Genomic DNA, 22,774 nt, shown 5'->3' with positions numbered 1-22,774 from the left:
CCAGTCCATTTTCTTCCCAAAATTACTGTTCTATTGGTATTTTTATTTCTTATATTGTGAGAACGTAACACAGTCACTTGCTCATCCTATATGATCAACTTTAACTATTGATCCATTTGAAACTTCTGGAAAAAACAGAAACAGTAGAAGCCTTTTTGATATTTAAAACTGTCTTTTGACCCCCAATTAATCCCTCAAAGTCTTGTGGATGATTCTAGTAAGCTGTAAATTAATCCTGTTAGGTACTAGTCAATTAATGTGCAGTGAATTGGCATGGTATGATGGTTCAACATATAAAATTGCATATATAACTGGAGGGATGAAAGTGCTACTTAAAGATTTCAAGCTATTTGTTTGGCCCAACCAACATAGGGCAACAAGGCAGATAAGCAAACCAGAGATGGTAAATGGAGGAAATAGAAAATCTTCCATCTACCGAAAGCAGGCTGTCGCTATCGTTTTGTTTTTGAGGAGAAGGGTTTTATACAACATTTATTTGTTTATTTATAGCATAACTCTGTCCTTATAGCTTGCACCAAAGAGACTTTGTGGCTATAAGCATTGGCTTAAAGACATCTACATCTGATTTAACATTAAACAGTTTAAATTATAATGATACTGACACAAAATTGAAGTTTGCATACTTCTCTGATATATATAGTTATATACTTTGTGATGAGCCCTGCAATATGGAGTAAACGATCTTAAAGGTCAATGTTCAAGCCTTGTTGCCTAAATTCTTTGCCTAAATTTTATAATTGATTGAATAACTGTTGATTCACTATAAACTCATCTGTTGAAGCAAAAAAAAAAAAAAGATTAAAAAACTACAAAAAGACATGTATATGTTGAAATGACTAAGCCCATTTTGCCATCAAAGACATAAATCCAGCACCAAGTAAAACTGCAACATATGACCAAGCCTGGAGCTTCATATTTGTTTGAAGCTTAGGGCCCAGAAAATCAGCTGCAAGGAGATCAACCAGTGCCATGTAATTCAGCAACCCTGCTGAGCAAGCATTAAGTAGTCCCACCACCGTAAGTGAAGTTGGACTCGTCTCACTGTAAACCTTGGACAAACCAATTCCCAGAACTATTCCAAGTGGTGTTGTGGCTGAAAAGAAGAATACCATGATTGCTTTCATTTTTATATCATATTCAGCCTGCACATATCAAACATAATGTTAATCAATAGTGTACACTAAATGGATGTTTGAATGAGAAAATAGTGCAATGTTGGGGGTTACCTGCAGTATGCATCCACCAAGTCCCATCCCCTCAAACATTTGATGGAAGCAAAGGGCAGCAATGAGTGATCGAATGGTGCATTGGTTGCCAGAGGCTCCCATTGCAAGACCAATCACCACTGAATGAACTACAATTCCCAACTCTAATACCTACATTTAGGAAATATATAATGTAAAGACTTGAAAAGCAAAATCATCGAATTTGAGGATTCAAACATGTATATATTCCTGAGCTATAACTCGATGCCTTAACAATTGTGATGATACGTCGTCATTCATCTCAAGTGAATGGCTATGGCCGTGTTCAAAATTATCGATTGGTACAACGTTCGTATTTTCCAATCCACCACCATTGTTAGCATCCGCCATTAAAGCTTTACCGCAACGTTTCTTGTATACACTCATTGCAAATGAATCCACCATAAGGGTCCACACAGCCGACAGTATTGCGATGAAGGTTGTGAAAGGGAACTTCCTCCATGGGTTTTTAGGCAAACACCCGGACATAAGGTCGTTGAAAGAATTCGGTAGCACGTGCATGTACCCAGTCGCTAGAATAACACCGGAGGAAAATGCCTTGACAATGGTGAACAAGTCCCTGTCGGGTTTAAGTAACGGAACCTGACCAGAAAACAATGGTACACACAAGCCAATCATGCTGGATAGTAAAATTGCGACAATGGCAATGATTTTTAGCTTCATGGATTCTCTGTAGTTATGGCATCCATTAGTCTTGGTCTCTGCTTCACATTGAGCCAATACAAGTGGAGTAGAAGATGAAAAGATGATGAAAAGAACAAGGAAGATTGAGTTTGCAAGGGATTTTAGAACTGATTTCATGGCTGCCAAGAAAGATTTACAGTTACGTTGGATTGTGAGGCTTAACCGACTGGTTTAGAGGGAATGAATATATACATTTTATGGCCAAATATTACTCGTATTTTTTTTTTGCCTCATTTGTAACTTTTCAGATTTGGTGATATTATTGTGATTAAAATTTCTAATATGTCCTTACATCGTTTTAGAGGATCGTTGATTAAGTGGTAAGTTTAACGAGAAATGTGATGGTATTTTGGTATTTTAGCCTCGAAATAAGAAAACCTGTGCATGGCGTGTGATATGTGTGACCCGCCCTAAACTTTCTCGACCTTTGACTTTTCGAATAACATTAAGCACACGTCAGACGTAAGCCTTTTCGCTGACGTGGAAATTCTTTTTCCATGCAACAATATTATTATAATCAATCTTTAAATGTTGTCTTTAAAATATTTCAAAAATAAAAATGTTGTCTTCAAAAGTTGAAACGATAAAATGATATTATGAAATAGTACTAGATTAACAATATTGCATCTTTATTTTAAATTATTCTCCCAACTTTAAAATATTTTAAACTATTTATCTCATCCTTTTATTATTGACACTAATAATTTAAAATGATATTTTTAAAGAAAAGTAAAATGTAGTTGATACAACTTTTAAAAATAAAAATTAAAAATAAAGTAAAAGAGAAAATGAATGATAGTTTTTGTAATAACTTCAACCTTGAAATCAATATTTTTATAATATTCATTTTTCTTTTAAGTTTTTTATTTTAAATTATATCTCATAAGATTTGACGTCTCATTTAATGATTTTAGCATCAGAAGAATATTATTGATAATTTGGAAATGTAACTTACAATATTTTGAGTTTGAGGACTATTTTAGAATAAGGGCTATAGTTTGGAGATATTTGGTGCAATTAACTCTAACAATAATGACATGAGAAAGTTTAAAAAGGTTAAGTTAGAATTTTGGAGATATATTATTGGAAGAAAAGTCAAAATTCATAGACTATAAATATTTAAAAAATGATAAACTAGATTGCAGGTCACTCAACTAGCTTAAATGACTGCATACCTTCCGCTCACATTATATTCGTTCATTTCCATCAATGCGGTGCTAACAGCCTCGTACATGACATCACCGTATTCATTTCTCAACTCCTTCAGCTTCTCGTCGTCTTCGTCTACTATTTCCTACACTACCGAGTAGCCATCCCTTTAATATATGTAAGTTTGAGTAATAAACTGGCTCAATTCTGACATACATGTTTAGCACGTTTAGTAAAAAAACGGATTTTCGATAACCGGATAACAGAATAGTTGGTGTATGCACTATACCTGCAAGTTGCCTCGGATATTGATCATTTTAAACGGGTGCCATTTCGGATCCTGCACGTTTTGTTGCCATAATGAACATAATTTAGCACATGTTTCTTGCCAATCTTCGTTCGGGAACTTCCCAGAGCTAGCAACTTCAAAAGCTTTTTGATCGATCTCTCCCATACTTTTTACTACAAGAGTTGTTCGGCTTGTCAATACATCATTTAGACCCTTCATATCAAGAACTAGAGAAGTCTTCGATTTAACACTTTCATACCTGATTTCGAAGAGGTGTTTCTTGGACCTAAAGGAATAAAACATCCAAGAAAACAAAGGAAAACGAGGAAATACAATTATCGATTCTTTTCAAGCATCTTGAAGTTCTTGATTAGTTAAGATTTGTTTCACCGTACAACTGTATCGGCTTTCCATATCTTTCAGTGCCTCTGATGTTTCCTCCAATTGTTCCTTTAGAGCAGCAATCTGATCGCTTGTAGTTTTCTCGAGTTCAACAAGATCTCGACAAGGCACATTCTCCTTCGGCTGTATCAAATACAATCCCATTGTTAAATGTCCACTCGGTAGATCATAACCATCAACAATTTAACTGCAGGTTTTCCTAGCGAATCTCGATAAAAGATAGTTCATATATCAAAAACGAAAATTAAGACTGAGTATGCTAACCGCTTCAATTTCATTCAACAAGCTTCTTCGTTCCATATTGTTATCATTCCGAGATTTATAATCTTCGAGTTCCTTGGTTCGCCGTCTAAGTTCACACCTCAGCTTAAAGTTTTCAGCCTTTTCCTTTCGATTTTCTGCATAAAAGAAAACAAGTTGGAAAGGTGCCGAACACATTAAAGCTTATCCAAGCCTAAATTTATCTAGTTCCAGTAATAAAAGCTAAGTTTGGGATTCGAATCCCGAAAATTGTATCCCCTTCCCAATCCTTAATCCGTGACTTCTTCCGTATCGAAAGAACGACCCTAAGATCAATCAAAGCTCTAGATGCAAATCGTGTAACATCAAAAGACAAGAAGTCGTTCATTGTACCACCTGATTCGATTAATACATAGTATTATGCTCACTAATGTATGCATATATAATCTAAAGTACCTTCGGCAAACACACAGCACAACACCGCGTTCTCGCTCTTCAACTGTCTCATGGTTTCGTTATATCGAAGCTCCCAATCCCACAAACAACTGTCCTTGGAGTTAATTTTCGCTATGAGGCCATCAACGAGTCCTTGAAGAGTCGCTGTCGTCTTGTTATATTTGTTAGAGTATGCCCAAAGATCAATCATGAGATGGTTGTAATAACATACTTGATTTATCATGTTTATTAATATAAGGCATTACCATTATTATTTCAGTTTCTTTTCTGTGTGTATAAATAAACTGTTTTCTAATAATGTCCTAAGAATAATATGATTATTCTTAAAAGATCCTTAGTCAAGTATTATTGTTGGATAGGACAACGATAATGCATTAAAACTAACATGTAGTTGAGTGATGATAAAGAGTTATCATTGATATGGAATATCAGAATCGACGCATGAATATGTGTGTTAGAGAACAACATATTGGACTGACCCATTATGAGTATGTTTCTTGGATTATTATGTAATTGTCACGACATTACTCATAGTGATTAATATGTATATGATCCTCAGACTTGAGATCATCATAATCTCAACATCGTGAGTAGTATATTTTGATACAGTCAAACGTACATCGTAACTGGTTGTTCTATAAAGGCTGGTGTTGGATATACCACAATCGATGTAGAGGGATATGGTTGGTCGATATAGAATAAGTCCCTCCTACATAATGGGAGTAATAGCTTAGGCCACTTGATTAAGTGAGACTAGAAATGCATGGCCATGCATGCTCAAATAAGTTGATATGAGATGTCATACTTATTTGTATATCGTAGTCTACTTAAAATATCAAGGAACATGGAATGGACTATACAAGTGTGACTATTCCATGACTTGTGTCCAATCCAGAGATAAAGGACTTAAGGATTATTGCATAAAAGGTTAATCATAAAAGGTTGTGTCGAATCATGATCTCTTGTGACTTAGGTAGCAATGATGCATTGCTAGATGTCACTCATTGTTTGTAACATTGGAATCGTTCTAGTATTACTGCTAACGTTACAAGAACCTACAGGGTCACACCCTATAGTTGAAATGAACGGAATAAACCATAGTTGGTATTATTTTTGGGTTTCGCTCGGTAATCAAATTTCCAACACATTATGTACAAGTTTGTTGTACGCATAATGAGGACATGAATTTGGTTAGCATATGAATTCAAATAAATATATGGTTTACCGAAATTATATTATAATTATTGTAATTATAATTTTCGATTTAAAATATTATTATATTTATTTAATTCCTAAAAACCCTATAATAATAGGATATAAGAATCCCGTTTTTCTTTATTTTTGGTCTAGCAACCGTCAAAGAAAAATAACTCTCAAAACTGTTTTGGGGATTCCTTTCGTTCGTAGTCAACTGGGTGGATTACGTAGAGGCCGGGATCACGATTGATTGCGGCTTGGTTCGACAACAGATCAGACTATTCGTTGTAGAGGTGTTGCTGTCTACTCTGAATAAACATTAGGTAATTTCGTAACCTTGATCACCCGATTCGTTCTTCACACATGGATCCATGGTTAGGGTCGCCGATTTTATTTTTTTCCGCTGCGCCGTAGGGGTGCCAGCAATCCAACAATATTTACGTTCCATTTCGAACGACTGTTGTTTTTTGCAATCAATCTCGTATAAGAGACTGCAAACACGCCTTCGCTCGTTCTTCAGCTCCAGCTCGTAGTTGGCTTTCTCCATTTTAATGGAAGATTAAGTGCCTGAAAATATCATTATCAATCACATAAATGGATTAAATAATCAGATCTCAAGAAGTTATCTTAAAAAATTAAACAAATAATAACCATAAGAAGCAAAGCCAAGTTCATATATTGAGATTAAAGGTGGAATTTTTATGGCTAACTCAAGTTCAAATTCATAAAAAAAATACATATAGAACCCTAAAATCAAAGAAATAACCCAGTAAAAAACAAGTAAAAAGACACCATTTTGGAAAGGTAGAAATGGCAATGGAAACTTCAAAAACATAAAATAAATAGGTAACAAAATGTATACAAAAAATGTTTAATTTACAAAAACATAAAATAAATAGGTAACAAAATGGCTTAACGTTGCCGTTTGCCTTCTTTTTTTTCTTCTTCTTGCTGTAATCTTAGGGGGGGAAAATTGGCGGCGTTAGAGAATCATCAAGATAAATGAAGGATAACACTTGTTTTCCCGAGAAAACTTCTCCATATTTTGCTTTTATTTCCCTTAGGTCGTTTTAGTTTCTACATTCAACTTCCCTTCATTAAATACGATCTTAAAAAGTCAGTATTTTTATTCATTATTGCCATTTTATCTTTATCAAATCTGAAAATTTTGAAGATATATCAACAATAATTAGTCAAATTTGGCACTAATATATTACCAGTAATGCTGGTTAAATTTTAGAACATTCGGCACCAATATATTACCAATTTGAGTAATGTACCATTTAACAGCACTTACGTTCTTAACTTCATATATATATATAATGTACACAAAATTGCCTTACTTCATAATATTGTTAGTACATAGATTAACATAGCAATGGAACTCATAATATGACACCCAGATTTTATAGATTAATACATCATAAAGCTATTCAACTAATAGTACTTACAGAAGAGTTATCACTAGGAGCATGTAGTCTTTAATGCGAATTATATAAGCATTAGCCTTGTATGGCCAAAGTGTTCCCATATATTATGTTCTTATCTGGTTCTGAACACATTAAGCTTATCCGAGCCTAAATTGATCCGGTTCCCGTAATAAAAGCTAAGTTTGGGGTTCAAATCCTGACATTTATATCCCCTTCCCTAAGATCAATCAAAGGGTACCAAACGATTCAATTAGCACATAGTATTCTGCTCACTACATACGCATATATAATCTAAAGTACCTTGAGCAAACGCAAGGCGCAACGCAGCATTCTTGCCATTCAACTGGCTCACGGTTACATTATATTGAAGCACCCAACCCCACAGATTACTGTCCTTGGAGTTAATTTTTGCTATGAGGCCATTGATGAGTCCTCGAAGAGTTGCGGTCATCTCGTTATATTCACGTTCCATTTGGGACAACTGTTCTTTTTTGCAATTAATCTCGTATATGAGACTGCAAACAAGCCTGCGATCATTCTTCAGCTCCTCCTCGTAGTTGGTGTTCTCCATTTCAATGGAAGATTTTGTTGAAAGATGGACTGCAATGCAACATGGAGCCGGAAGCATGCTACTATCGAGACCAGCAGCTATCGAGCTCAGCTCATTTTGCTTGGTGTGCACGAATGGTTTTCAGACTAAATGAAGCAACTGATATTGCTGTTTTGTTTTGGTGTAACTTAGTTCAGTTTGATTGTAACTAGCTTTAATAGTTAGTTGGATTAAGTTTGTGATTGGATTGGTGATGTAAAAGCTGATATGTCAGCTTATTTTGTATTTGACTTAAGCTTGTATTAGTTTAGTTTAAGTGGGAGTAGTTATGTCATTAGGTATCTGTCAAATGAACCAAAATTATAGTACTTTTATATATTCTAATCTTGAATGAAAAATGTAATATTCAGTTACAACTTTGCTGAGTATTCAATTTGATCAAATTTTTGCTTTGCTTTGCTCTTTCTTTGCTTCGATTCTTCTTGCTTCAGTCTTGCAAACACTGTGTTGTAACTTTGTTTGATGTTTGCTGCTGCCATTGTTCCAACAAATGGTATCATGAGCCCGAGTCTTTGAGGGGCCTTTGTATGCAATCTGTTGTGTTCGAATCAAAACCAACAGCAAGTTCAAATTTTGGTAAGATTGAAGCACTTAAAATCAGTTTAGCAGAATGAGTTTCACTCCACCACCTCCACCAGTGTTCATTGGAGAAAACTATCACATTTGGATAGTTAAAATGAAGACTTATCTCCAGGCACATGATCTTTGGAGTGTGATCGAGAATGATGCTGAACCACCTCCATTGAGAGCCAATCCCACCATTGCACAGATGAGGCAACATACTGAGGAGCGAGCCAAGAAGCATAAGGCTATGGCCTGCTTACAAAATGGAGTCTCTGATGTGATATTTACTCGCATCATGGCCTGTGACTCACCAAAGCAGGCTTGGGAGAAGCTGAAGGAGGAGTTCATGGGGACTGATAAGACAAGGCAACAGCAAGTGATCAACCTCAGGAGAGACTTTGAAAATTTGAGGATGAAGGAGTCTGAGACCATCAAGCAGTACTCAGACAGGATAATGGCCATTGTCAACAGCATTAAGCTTCTGAGAGTGGACTTCACAGAGAGCAGAGTTGTTGAAAAGGTTATTACAACTCTCTCTGAGAAATTTGAGTCTAAAATCTCTTCACTTGAGGACTCGAGGGACTTATCAGCCATTTCATGTCTGAGCTGATAAACTCCCTGTATGCACTTGAGCAAAGGAGGGCAAATAGGCAGGAGGAGAATCCTGAAGCTGCTTTCCAGGCTAAAGCCAGTGAAGGCTCGAGTGTGAGTGCAAAAGGCAAGAAGCCTTGGCACAATAGAAGGGTCAAGTCAGGAAGAGATGATGCAAAAAGGGTGTTCGCACCATGTGTTCATTGCAAGAAGATAACACATTCAGAAAAGTATTGCTGGTTTAGGCCAGATATTCAGTGTAGAAAATGCAAGCAGTTTGGCCATGTGGAGAAGGTGTGCAAGGGCAAACCAAGGGAGGCTGCTCTACAACAAGCTAGACCTGCTGAGGACATCCAAGCTCAGGAGGAGCAAGTGTTCACAGCAACTTGTTTTGCTGGCACAACCAAGGTCAGCAATGATTGGCTACTAGATAGTGGCTGCTCACACCATATGGCAGCAGATGAGAAGCTGTTCAAAGGTCTAGACAGAAGCTTCCACTCGAAGATTAGAATTGGAGATGGTAGGCTGATTGAGGCTAAAGGCAAGGGCAGTGTGTTGATTAGCACTGGTTCAGGTAACAAGCTGATCTCAGATGTGTTTTTTGTACCTGACTTAGACCAGAATTTGCTTAGTGTAGGCCAATTAGTTGAAAAGGGCTATACATTGGTTTTTAAGGATGGTTGCTGTATTGTTCAAGACATGAATGGTCTGGAGTTAGTCACAGTCTCTATGACTGATAGGTGCTTCATGCTGGATGTTAGCCAAATAGAAAGAAAGGCATACACCAGCCTTGTTGAAAGCACTGACTTGTGGCATAGGAGACTAGGCCATGCAAATTTTAGATCCATCGATCAGTTACATAGGCTGAATTTGGTTGATGACATTTCAAAAATTGAAGTTAGTGGGAATGTTTGTGAGGTTTGTCAGCTTGGTAAGCAGGCTAGACTGCCTTTTCCTGCTGACAGTGCTTGGAGAGCTCAAAACAAGCTCGAATTGGTGCACTCTGATGTTTGTGGCCCTATGAGAACACCTTCAATCAGTGAGAACAGGTACTTTGCCCTATTTATAGATGATTTAACAAGGTTGTGCTGGGTCTACTTCTTGAAGCAAAAGTCAGAAGTGTTTGAAGCCTTCTGCAAATTCAAGGCTTATGCTGAAAATCAGTCAGGCTGTAAAATTAGAGCCTTGAGGACTGATAATGGCTCTGAATATGTGTCTGAGAGATTTTAGAAGCTTTGTGACAGTGCTGGGATTCACCATCAGCTCACAACAGTCTATACTCCTCAACAGAATGGAGTCTGTGAGAGAAAGAATAGGACTGTACTGAACATGGCCAGGTGCCTCTTGTTTCAAGGCAAGCTTCCAAGTCAGTTTTGGGCTGAGGCAGTCAACACCTCAGTGTATCTGCTCAACAAACTGCCAACTAGAGCAGTCAAGGATAAGACTCCTTTTGAGGCTTGGCATGGAGTCAAACCTGTGGTAACACACTTAAAAGTGTTTGGCTGTGTATGTTATGCACTTATTCCAGTAGAGAAAAGGACCAAGCTTGAGAGCAGAGCAACTCCAGGAATCTTTGTTGGCTACAGCAGCAACAAGAAGGGCTATAGAGTGTATGATCCTACAGCAAAGAAGGTTTTAGTCAGCAGGGATGTAAATTTGATGAGGAAAATGTGTGGAATTGGAATGGTGTTGAGGCTGACTTGTCTGAATTGGACCAGTTAGACTTGGTTGCTGAACCTGCAGAAGAAGGACCAAGTAATGATGCTGTCGATGATATACCAGTGAGGGGGACCAGAACTTTGGCTGATGTCTATCAGAGGTGCAATGTTGCTGTGATTGAGCCCTCAGGCTTTGAAGAGGCTGCTAAGAACAGAAGCTGGATGAAAGCTATGGAAGCTGAGTTGGAAATGATCAACAAAAATCAGACTTGGGAGTTGGTGAGCAGACCAGAACATAAGAGGGTCATAGGAGTTAAATGGGTGTACCGAGCCAAGTACAATGCTGATGGCTCACTGAACAAGCACAAGGCCAGGCTTGTGGTGAAGGGCTACAGTCAGCAGTATGGTGTTGACTACCTAGAAACTTTTGCTCCAGTGGCAAGACTGGATACAATTAAGCTGCTGTTTGCTTTAGCAGCTCAGAAGAAGTGGAGAGTTCACCAATTGGATGTCAAATCAGCATTCCTGAATGGTTTTCTCAAGGAGGAGATCTTTATCGAGCAACCTGAAGGTTTTGAAGTTGTTGGACATGAAGACAAAGTGTATAAGTTGAGAAAGGCCCTCTATGGCCTGAAACAGGCACCAAGGGCCTGGTATGACAGAGTTGATGCTTACCTGACCAAACTTGGATTTGTAAAGAGCCTTAGTGAGCCTACTCTGTATGTTAAAAGGTCAGAACATGAAACCTTGCTGATTGTCTCCTTGTATGTGGATGATTTGCTTGTGACAGGGAGCAAAATTGAGCTCATTGATCAGTTCAAGGTCCAAATGCAGCAAGTGTTTGAGATGACAGATTTGGGGATCATGACTTACTTCCTTGGCATGGAAGTGCACCAGTCTGATCGAGGTATCTTCATCAGCCAACACTTATTTGCTTTGAAGATCCTAGACAAATTCTGCATGCATAACTGTAAAGCAGTCAGCACACCTGTGGCCCAAGGAGAAAAGCTGACTAGCAGTGGTGATCAGCAGAGGGTTGATGATAGGCACTATCGAAGCCTAGTTGGTTGTCTGTTGTATCTAACAGCAACCAGGCCAGACATCATGTTTGGTGTCAGCCTGTTATCGAGATTTATGCATTGTTGCAGTGAGGCACATTTGAAGGCAGCAAAGAGGATCCTTAGATACATCAAGGGCACTGCTAGTTTTGGTGTAATGTTTGAAAGTAGGAATCAACTGAAACTAGAAGGCTACTCTGACAGTGACTGGGCAGGATCTCTCGATGACATGAAGATTACCTCTGGATACTTCTTCACACTTGGATCGGGCATGTTTTGCTGGAGTTCAAAGAAGCAACAAACTGTTGCTCAATCCACAGCTGAAGCAGAGTACATTGCTGCAGCAGGAGCAGTTAATCAGGCCATTTGGCTAAGGAAGCTGCTTTATGACCTTAATGAAACTCAAGATGAAGCAACTGAAATTTGGGTAGATAATCAGTCTGCAGTTGCAATAGCCAAGAACCCTGTGTTCCATGGTAAGACTAAGCATTTTAAAATCAAACTGCATTTTGTTAGAGAAGCTGAACAAGCAAAGGAAGTCAGCCTTGTGCATTGCAGCTCAGGAGCTCAATTGGCTGACATAATGACAAAGCCCTTAGGGGCTGTTCGATTTGAATCTTTGAGAAGTGCAATTGGAATGTGTTGCATACAGTCCAAGGAGGAGTGTTGAAAGATGGACTGCAATGCAACATGGAGCCGGAAGCATGCTACTATCGAGACCAGCAGCTATTGAGCTCAGCTCATTTTGCTTGGTGTGCACGAATGGTTTTCAGACCAAATGAAGCAACTGATATTGCTGTTTTGTTTTGATGTAACTTAGTTCAGTTTGATTGTAACTAGCTTTAATAGTTAGTTGGATTAAGTTTGTGATTGGATTGGTGATGTAAAAGTTGATATGTCAGCTTATTTGTATTTGACTTAAGCTTGTATTAGTTTAGTTTAAGTGGGAGTAGTTATGTCATTAGGTATCTGTCAAATGAACCAAAATTGTAGTACTTTTATATATTCTAATCTTGAATGAAAAATGTAATATTCAGTTACAACTTTGCTGAGTATTCAATTTGATCAAATTTTTGCTTTGCTTTGCTCTTTCTTTGCTTCGATTCTTCTTGCTTCAGTCTTGCAAACACTGTGTTGTAACTTTGTTTGATGTTTGCTGCTGCCATTGTTCCAACAGATTTAAGTGCCTGCAAATATCATTATCAAATCACATAAATGGATTAAGACAGAGTCATCCTAAAAAGTTCAACAATAATACTAAGAAATAAAGCCAAGTTCATATATTGAGATTAAAACCCCAAATGTTGGATGTTTTTCTTTTTCACCAATCTCTTTACATCTTGCCATGAATGATGTTTTTGCAGGAAAAAACGTGTTTTTGTAGCAGGGTGTATATAAAATCATGCTTGGGTATGGGATTTTCTTGTATTTTACAAAGCAGTTAACAAAGGTTGTAGATCCTTTTTCATTTTTGCCTGTAAAGTTGGTCACAATCACAAGCCTTCCATCAGGGTTGGTGAATTCAGATTTCTGTGCAGTAAAAAAAAGGATTTTAACTTTGGGTAAAAACAACATTACCATATTGAAATGAATGGAAGAAAATCATATTCGTTTGAGTGTATCAGTATCTAGCATCGGGGGGGGGATTTAGCTTTAAGTAATGCTCCAATAAAATGATTGGTCAGTACCTTAGATTTAACAAATTGTATCATGTTCATCTATGTTATCTTATCATAATTGTTGTTAGTGTATATTTTGATCAATGGTGTATATTTATATAGTGTTGGTCGTTGTTTCATTTTGGTTTTGTATTTGTATGGTGCTATTACGTCCTGTTTAAAATGGTTGGGTCTAATGTTATTAGTTTTTCAAGTGTTAGTATATGAAGAAAATGAAGTAAGATTCTTTGAAAATTGTGTGTGACTGAATTAAACACAAATTTCTTCTTGTAAGGTCTCTGCTTATTTGTTTCCTTAGTCAAGGTTTACTTAGGCATAATTCAAGGGAAATGGAAGTTCACACAGATTCACATTCCTTTATTCAAGAAAGGCATGTACTTATCAGTTTTTCCATTTTCTACTTTTTCATTATTGACATTATTGAAGAATTTTTCAACAATAAGCTTCACCACTTTGCTGTTGCCTTTGGAAATGGAAACTGGTTTCATTTCCATATTGCCAAGCATTTTCCCACAAATTCCCATACTAAAAAAAGAAACATGAAATTTATCACAAAAACTCAATGAATCACTTGCCAAGCAAAAAAAGGATTCAAGGATATGAAACACCCTTAGCAAAATTCAGGGTATCATTTGATTTACATAAAACACATTACAAATTTTAAAACCCTGTTTGAATTTTTTTCAAAGAGAAACATGTCTAAGTGTGCAGGTCCCTTCTTGTTTAATTTTATTGGAAGAAATTGTTTAATTGAATTTCTTTTAAATCTTAAGATAGTAGTAGAAGAATCAAAAGCAAAATTGGACCTTCTTCCCTCAATTCTGGGCAATATATCAGAAAATTAGCACTGTTGACCAGCAAATATATAAGCAACAATTTTTTTCCCAGAGGTATTCACGGTTCAACAGAGTAAAACTGGCCAAAACCCAGTAAAAAGGAAAAAAAAACTCCAATGCAATCTTAAGTGGGCGGAACCCATGAACATGAAAACTAAACCCAGGGGGAAAAAAGCAACAAAGCTGAAAAAATGGAAAAAAAAAATCAAATTCACAGTTCAAGAGAGTAAAACAGACCGAACCCAGTAAAAGAAAGAAAGAAAACTCTAATTGCAATCTTAAGTGCACAAAAACCCATGAATATGAACATCAAACCCAGGGGAAAAAAAGAAGAAGAAGCAGAGCTGTTAAAATGTGGGGAAAAAAAGGGAAAAAAATTGGACTTCTCGATTTGTGCATGTCATCCTTGCGCAGGGCCATGCTAATCTTCTCTGTATCGTTCCAATTTTATCGGATGTGGGATATTTTCTAACCAGGGTCCTGAAGTATGCTACCACGTCCTGACTATGCCAGCCTGAATAGAGGCCCGATATCTTTGGAGTGGCACATAACAAAAACGTGGTTTAACACACGTGGCAAGCTCAGTGTTTATCACTTATCCCAACTTGATTATTAGAATTTTGAGAAAAAAAATATATAAACCAATGTTACTTTCATATTTGACTTCACATTATAATTGGGTTACTGTAAAATTTGATTTGCCACAGTTGTAGGTTATAATATTTGGGTTTGCCTTGGAACGAATGTATATTACCAATCATTAATGCTGCTCTATAAAACGTAAATCCCAATATTGATATTATATTGGAATATACTTCACTAATATGTATGCATGTATGTATCGATGGGAATTCAACAGCATTCCTTTATAATTCATTGGACATATGAGCAATTCAAGCAATTCATATGAATAACTTGCTTCCACGCAGGATGTTTGAGGGTTAAACAAAATACTGGTCATTTGATTATATATTAGCAAAATAAGATTAACTACATGGAAATGTTACGCAGAATACTGGGATTAACTTGGCTTGTTGATAGTCTGTAACACCCCTTACCCGTATTCAACTCCGGAATAGGGAATGAGGCATTACTAGAACACTTACACATGTAAACGTATTAAACCGAGTTACAAAATTTCATTCAAATTTAAACTTTTCAAATTTTTAACATGATTTTATAATTCTTTATAACATATCCTTGAAATATTATATTCATAACAAATTGGGCCTACAAGACCCGATACTTACTCATGTAATTCAATGCTTCATTTCTATTTTATTCATTTCAAAATCTTTCATGTTCACAATTCAAATCAATTTCTCAATCCAATATATATATTTCAATACCACAACAATTCTTTTAATTCAAATCATATCACTAAAAACTTCCATTTAATTCATGTACAATTCAATATTGTTAAGTTCAATACTAATACGTGTTCATCATTTAACTCAACGTTTATCGATTATACCATTCATTAACACATTTATAAAATTCTTAGTATTACAATGAAAACATCACTTAAGCTTAAATAACAACATCAAATCAACTCATCATTCCCTTTTTCGTCATTTTATTCTTCAAGTATGAACTTAGTATTTCATTGCCTTTCCACACCCATTTCCTACAAATATCACACAAAACAATAACATATCATTCAACCATAGTCACAAGCTAGTACATTAAACATAATTCTTTTTTGGAATTAACCACATGATAAACCATTCCAAGTAAGTTTACATAATTTAAACGTTACCACCCTTTCCATGATCATAAGCATATTCCCATCTAGGCACTTACCATTTCAATGCATAACTTATAAATTTAACGTGGCATAATTCAGCCACCAATTGGCCAAAGCTTAAGCATGTACACTACACATGTTAGCCAAATAAACATATAGCATAAGCATTATAAGTATGGCCAAGTTCAACATTTATTCATGTATCAAACCTACCAACATGAATTAATCCATAAACCATTCATGGCCTTACTTCATACCAACCCATATATCAAATAAACCACACTCACATACTATGAAACTTTATTTTCCCATATGAGCTTAAACCATGATCAATAATACGCAAATGTAAGCATCATTTCTATTTTAACGTTTATCGATTATAATTGAGCATATAACCATTTATACACAAATCATTCATATATATAATTAATTTTCCTCCTCCCCCTCTCCATTCCACATCCTTTATGTATAAAACATGCTTAAATAGCATTATACATAATTTCACTATTCATTCACATGTATATCCAAAGCTGTCTATTCGAGTCAGAGTCACTAAATTATATTTATCCAAAGCTACAGAGCTCCAAATTAAGATCCGTTAATTTTCCCCGAATCTAGACTCACATATCTTCTTACCATAAAATTTTCAGAATTTTTGACTTTTCCAATTAGTAAAGTTTATTCTTTAAAGTCACCCCTGTTTCACTGCTCAACATCTCTGACCTCTCTTCACTAAAAATGAATTATCTCATTGTACAGAATTTGGATGATTTTTCCGTTTGTTTCCCTTAAAAATAGACTCATTAAGGATTCTAATCATATAAATTATATCTAGTAATTATTTTTTTACAATTTTTAATTATTTTCCAAATTCAGAACAGGGGATTCCGAAATCAATCCTACCCTGCCTCACTAAAATTCAAATATCTCAGAATGTCTAACTCTTTTACTTGCTCTGTTTCTTTTACATAAAAATAGACTCCTTAAGCTTTCATTTAATATCTTATTAACTCTCTAATTCAATTTCCACCATTTTTGGTGATTTTTCAAAGTCACATTATTGTTACTGTCCAAAACTGTTTTGTTGCACATTTTTCTTTTTCACAATTTCATTACTTCTTTTCATCTTACTCAAGGGTCGATTAAATATCGAATCCAATATTCATCCCGTAACCTTATTCGATTCACATATATTTTCACTTATCCAATTTCCCCGATGAACACTTCGTAATATTAACCGTTACATGGTGGAATCAGCACTTAGCAACCACCTCATGTTCAAAGGATCCCGGTGGAATCATCACTTAGCAACCACCTTATAATCAATGATACGGGGAATCAGCACATAGCAACCCCTTTCACAATCAAGGATACAGTGGAATCAGCACTTAGCAACCACCAGTGATTCGGGGAATCAGCACTTAGCAACCACCAGTGATTCGGGGAATCAGCACTTAGCAACCCCTTTCACATTTAAGATATGGTGGAATCAGCACTTAGCAACCACCTTATAATCAATGATATGGGTTCACATAGTAGCCTGCACATAGTACTACACATGTGACCATCACTATCCGATACACGTAGTAGCCTGCACATAGTACTACACATGTGATCGAAGCTATCCGATACGCATAGTAGCCTGTACATAGTACTACACATGCGACCTATCATTCTGGTACACGTAGTAGCCTTCACATAGTACTACACATGTGACCATCACTTTCACTTTCACATAGTGTCCTACACACAGTCCATGCCACATATGTGATCATTTCTGTCATTTCATTCGTATCCCTTTTTATTCTGAATGTTCAATCGAGAAATTTCTCACTTTTTCTCATTTTTTTTACTAATCAAAGTCAATTCCTTGTCTTTCTTGACTTATAATAACACATTTAACTTATTTAACACTCACATTATTCAATTCAGTCCAAAAATCATATTTTTACAAAATTACATTTTTGCCCCTAAACTTTTGCATATTTACACTTTTGCCCCAAAGCTCGGAAATTAAATTTCATCTCTTATTCTTATTTTTTATGACATTCTGAACATTTTTCTCTTCTATGGAAACATCAAATTCCCACTCAACACTTACTTATGAACATTAGATATTTTTACCGATTATGTCGTTTTACTCGTTTTTACTGAAAATCGATTAGCAAAAATCGTTTAACATAATTCTAAGCTTCATATTCTATCATGAAACATCAAAGTTCACACTTTTCACCTATGGGTAATTTTTCAAACATAAATTCTAGCTCAAATTAATAGTAGAATTAGATTAAGCAAGTTACCGGGATTCTAAAAATATAAATAACAAGAAAAATGGGGCTAGAACGGACTTACCATGAAGCTTGGAAGATGAAAAAACCCTAGCCATGGTATTTCCTTGCTACATTCGGCCATGGAGAAAAGAATTGAAGAAGATGATAACTTATTTCATGTTATTTTGTCTTTATTCATTAATTAAGGCATTTTATCAAAATGCCCTTAAATAGCTTACTTACTAACCATGTCTATTTTTGTCCATAAATAACTAATGGTTTAATTACCATTTAAGGACCTCCAATTTAAAATTTCATAGCAATTTAACACCTCTAGCTTCTAGAACTCAACTTTTGCATTTTTTACAATTTAGTCCTTTTTGACTAAATTGAGTGCTCAAACGTTGAAATTTTCGAACGAAATTTTCACGAAATCATTCCGTGAAATTGTAGACCATAAAAATATAATGATAATAATATTTTCTCTCGTCGGACTTGTGGTCCCGAAACCACTATTCCGACTAGGCCCAGAATCGGGCTGTTACATAGTCTAGTACCAGGAACAACTCAGCTTACCATCAGTTCAAGGAGTACAGGGATTGACTCAATTTGTTCTGTAAATGGTAGATGAAGATCTCAATAGCTTCTTTTAAGCTGGCTTTTCATCATCTTTGAAATTCCAAAGTTCAAAAACTATGTATCTCCCACTTGGATTGTACTCTTCCATTTCCAGTAATGCAACAACAACGGCCCTGTAGATCATTTCACCCCATTCATTTCTCAATTCCTTCAATCCTTCATTATCTTACCTTGAAGTTCCTCTTCCTGCGTAATCCATAGCCCGGCCATATTTTCGATTCTCAACGATCTAAAACCAATATAGAAGTATCATAGTATCAAAAAGGCACACAGAACAAACCTTAGATATCTTTGCTCTATCAAAGTTGATACCTGCTGAGTCAAAGGATCCTAGTGTTTTCTGAATTTTTATCATCTAGTCCATCAATGAGTTACCAACCTCCTCAAGCTTATTGCTCCATTGTGTAGCTTCCTTTACCTTAGCCTTAAGCTACCTTTCGAGCTCAACTATTTTTTTTCAGCATCCTTGGCCTTCTGCTCTACATTTTCCGCTCGTGACTCTAAATATTTCAACTGAGCTGCATTGGTGGCAAGCAGCTTCTTGGAAAACTATGATTGAAAAATAGACGGGAAAACAAATAAAATATCTCCGTACAGACAATGGCTTAGATTTCTGTTCTGATGAGTTTAATAAACTGTGCAAGTCAGAAGGAATCGTGAGACACTTGACAGTTCGTCATACTCCACAGTAAAACGGCGTTGTAGAACGAATGAACAGAACGATCATGGAGAAGGTTCGATGTATGTTGTCAAATGCCAACTTACCAAAGTTATTTTGGCCGAAACAGCCTCTACTGCATGTTTTTAATCAACCGATCTCTATCCATTGCCATTGAGAAAAAGACTCCACAAGAGGTATGGTCTGGTAATCCTGTTGACTATTCTGATTTAAAGATTTTTGAGTGACCTGCGTATGCTCATATTGATCATGAAAATTGGAACCGAGATACATTAAATGTGTTTTTCTTGGTTATAAAGCTGGTGTAAAAGGGTATAAGTTATGGTGTCCTGAAATTAGAAAAGTTGTGATTAGAAGAGATGTTTTTGATGAAATTGTTATGCTACCTAACTTATATCTTAAAGACTCTTCTAATAAAGAAAAATCAAAAGCAAGTAGAGCATCAGATTAATCCAGAATCTACAATGGAGTCAACTCCTCAAGCCAGTACAAAAATTCAAAATAGAGTTGCTTCTTCACCACAATACTCTATCGCCAAAAACAGAACTACAAGAGAAATTAAACCTCTAAAGAAGTATGCCAAGGCTGATCTAGTTGCTTATGCTTTAAACGTGGCTGAAGATATAAATGCAAACCAAGAGCCATCTAATTATTCTGATGCAGTTAACCATGAAGACTTAGAAAAGTGGATGTTTGCTATGCAAGAGGAGATGGAATCACTCCACAAAAATAAAATATGGGATCTTGTGAAACTTTCTAAAGGTAAAAAGGTTGTTCGTTGTAAATGGATGTTTAAAAAGAAAGAGGGGACTCAAGGAGTTCAATAACCTAGATATAAAGTAAGGCTTATTGCAAAGGGTTACAGTCAAATTCCAAGAGTATACTTCACAGATGTATTCTCCCTAGCTGTGAAGCATACCTCGATTCAAGCTTTGCTTGGTATTGTGGCCATGCATGATTTGGAGCTTGAGCAGTTAGATGTAAAAGCTGCTTTTTTACATGGAGAACTTGAGGAGGATATTTACATGCAACAACCAGAGGATTTTATAGTTTCAGAAAAAGAGGACTATGTTTGCTTGTTGAAAAAGTCCCTTTACGGTTTGAAATAGTCACCAAGATAGTGGTACAAGAGATTTGATTCCTTTATAACTTCTCATGATTTTAAACGAAGTAGTTTTGACAGTTGTGTTTACTTTAAGAAAAACAATGATGGTTCTTTTATGTATCTACTCCTTTATGTTGATGACATGTTGATAGCAGCGGAAGATAAAGGAGAGATGAGAAAGGTCAAAGCCTAACTAAATGAAAAATTTGAGATAAAATATTTGGGACCAGCAAAAAAGTATGAAGATTCTCAGAGATAGAAAAGCAAGTAAATTGTACCTAAGTCAGAAAGGGTACATGAGAAAGTTCTTTGCAGATTTAATATGCAGAATGCTAAGTCTGTTAGTACTCTTTTAGCAGCCTATTTCAGACTTTCATCGGCTTTGTCTCCACAATCAGATGATGAGATTGAGTACATGTCACATGCTTCATACTCTAGTGCAGTGGGATCTTTTATGTATGCTATGGTTTGTTCTCGTTCAAATTTATCATATACAGTCAGTGCAGTTAGCAGATACATGGCGAATCCCGGTAAAGAACATTATAAAGCAATTCAGTGGATTTTAAGATACTTACAAGGTACTACTGATGTTTGCTTACAGTTTGAAAGAACTAGAGATAGAGTCATTGGGTATGTTGGTGCTGATTTTGCTGGAGACCTTGATAGAAGAAGATCTCTCATAGGTTATGTCTTTACAATCAGAGGTTGTGCAATAAGTTGGAAAGCCACTTTGCAAACTACAATCGATTTGTCTACCACTGAAGCTGAGTACATGGTAATTACTGAGGCTTGTAAAGAAGCTATTTGGTTGAAGGGACTCTTTAGTGAACTCAATGAAAACCTTCAAATCAGTACAGTATTTGTGACAGTCAGAGTGTCATCTTCCTTACAAAATATCAAATGTTTCATGAGAGAACAAAACACATTGATGTTCGGTATTATTTTGTTCGTGATACTATTGCCTGTGGAGATATTGTTGTGAGTAAAATTAGTACTCATGAATATCCTGCAGATATGATGACTAAGTCACTTCCTATAACCAAGTTTAAGCATTGCTTAGACTTGATTGGTGTTCATTGTTGAAGTTAAACCCTTAAGGGGTTTTATGGAAGAGCTAGAGAACTTGTTCGTTGAGAGTTCGCGATGAAGAACTTATTCATTGAGAATTTGTGTCAAGGTGGAGATTGTTAGAGTTGTGTAACCCAAATTCTAAGAGATTGCTTGCAAGTCAAGTTGAACAAAATATATCTTCTTTCTAGAATATTTAGTATTTATGAGTATAATATATTTAGCATTTATTAGCATAATATATTCGACTTTGATTAGAATTAGGTTTTTTTCAACCTATAAATAGATGTAGTCGAAGCTCCTCTTGTAATCATTCGAATTCGACATAGTGAATTTACTTCTCCTCTGCCCGTGGTTTTTTCCCGAAAGGGTTTCCACGTAAAATCTATGTTCTTTATTTTTATTTCTCTTTTCTTTGCGGTATATTATCATTACCGACATTCTATTTTTTTTCACAAGACCTTTGTTGATTGTGATGACCAATGTTGCTCCTATATCAACAAATTTGCCAGCGAAAAGGACTTGAACTCAAAAGAGCTGACCTTAAGGAAAAGTCCCACACGTTTTGTGGATTGCATTAAGACTAATAGTTTTCTTGGCCATGGCTCCTCTGGCAGGAACTGATGGGCAGAGCTTGTAATGGGCATGGGACCTTTTGTCTGCAGCAAGCGTCTATGCTCTTATTATTTGCAAGGGGGTTAAGTTATGATATTTGAATGTTGCTTGGTGAGCTGTTTAAGAATTTCTTGGCCTTATTTTGGTGTGATTTAATTTTGATTGTTGGGTTTGATATGTGCCTTAAAATTTTATTGATTCAAGTATTCTAATAACAAAAACAAAATTAAAATTTAACAAGGATTTTGATGTATATAGAAATATTAAATAAATATTTTAAAAATATTATTTCAATCAAGAGATTGAACCTAAACTCCCATGTGACAACACAAATACTAATGCCCTAATCACTTTTAGTAATTAATTTGTAATTTAAACTTATATAGACAAACATATAAATGATATATATTATTTTATAATTGTAATTTGACTTGCTAATTTTCTCTTGAAATGTTCTGAGCTCAAAACTATTTAAATTTCCCAAAATAATTCAAATTCAAATCCAAAAATTTTACTTAAAAG

The 22,774-nt window shown here is 35.8% G+C and overlaps 2 protein-coding genes and 1 non-coding gene across 3 annotated transcripts; all 3 read right to left on the bottom strand.

Moving 5' to 3' along the window:
* Window positions 1-692: 692 nt before the first annotated feature.
* LOC121222581 (zinc transporter 7) lies at window positions 693-2,139 on the bottom strand. The gene is made up of 3 exons (XM_041103617.1): window positions 1,464-2,139; window positions 1,248-1,397; window positions 693-1,163 (listed from the first exon to the last, which is right to left on the bottom strand). Exons 1-3 carry the CDS (start codon window positions 2,085-2,087, stop codon window positions 858-860), a joined length of 1,080 nt encoding a protein of 359 aa, XP_040959551.1. The 5' UTR covers window positions 2,088-2,139; the 3' UTR covers window positions 693-857.
* Window positions 2,140-3,129: 990 nt separating this feature from the next.
* On the bottom strand, window positions 3,130-7,761 carry LOC121222123 (factor of DNA methylation 4-like). The gene is made up of 7 exons (XM_041102048.1): window positions 7,434-7,761; window positions 4,507-4,650; window positions 4,075-4,208; window positions 3,799-3,933; window positions 3,668-3,694; window positions 3,409-3,621; window positions 3,130-3,264 (listed from the first exon to the last, which is right to left on the bottom strand). The coding sequence occupies exons 1-7, from the start codon at window positions 7,759-7,761 to the stop codon at window positions 3,130-3,132; spliced, it is 1,116 nt and encodes a 371-aa protein (XP_040957982.1).
* Window positions 7,762-14,499: 6,738 nt separating this feature from the next.
* LOC121222683 (U6 spliceosomal RNA) lies at window positions 14,500-14,602 on the bottom strand. Its single transcript, XR_005920042.1, has one exon. It is a non-coding gene; the product is annotated as a U6 spliceosomal RNA (small nuclear RNA).
* Between the last annotated feature and the right edge of the window lie 8,172 nt (window positions 14,603-22,774).

Source organism: Gossypium hirsutum, chromosome D10 (genome assembly GCF_007990345.1).
Source record: "Gossypium hirsutum isolate 1008001.06 chromosome D10, Gossypium_hirsutum_v2.1, whole genome shotgun sequence".
Lineage (NCBI taxonomy): Eukaryota > Viridiplantae > Streptophyta > Magnoliopsida > Malvales > Malvaceae > Gossypium > Gossypium hirsutum.
This window is presented reverse-complemented; position numbering and strand designations above follow the sequence as displayed.

Excerpts from the sequence above, each read along its gene's own strand:
- LOC121222123 (XM_041102048.1), bottom strand. The coding sequence starts at position 7,761 with ATGCTTCCGGCTCCATGTTGCATTGCAGTCCATCTTTCAACAAAATCT. Across the intron at positions 4,651-7,433 it reads GCGCCTTGCGTTTGCTCAAG|CGACTCTTCAAGGACTCGTT; the intron begins GTACTTTAGATT and ends ACAAGACGACAG. Across the intron at positions 3,934-4,074 it reads TGTTGAATGAAATTGAAGCG|CCGAAGGAGAATGTGCCTTG; the intron begins GTTAGCATACTC and ends TATTTGATACAG.
- LOC121222581 (XM_041103617.1), bottom strand. The coding sequence starts at position 2,087 with ATGAAATCAGTTCTAAAATCCCTTGCAAACTCAATCTTCCTTGTTCTT. Across the intron at positions 1,398-1,463 it reads TAGCTCAGGAATATATACAT|GTATTAGAGTTGGGAATTGT; the intron begins GTTTGAATCCTC and ends TCCTAAATGTAG. Across the intron at positions 1,164-1,247 it reads TTGGTGGATGCATACTGCAG|GCTGAATATGATATAAAAAT; the intron begins GTAACCCCCAAC and ends TGATATGTGCAG.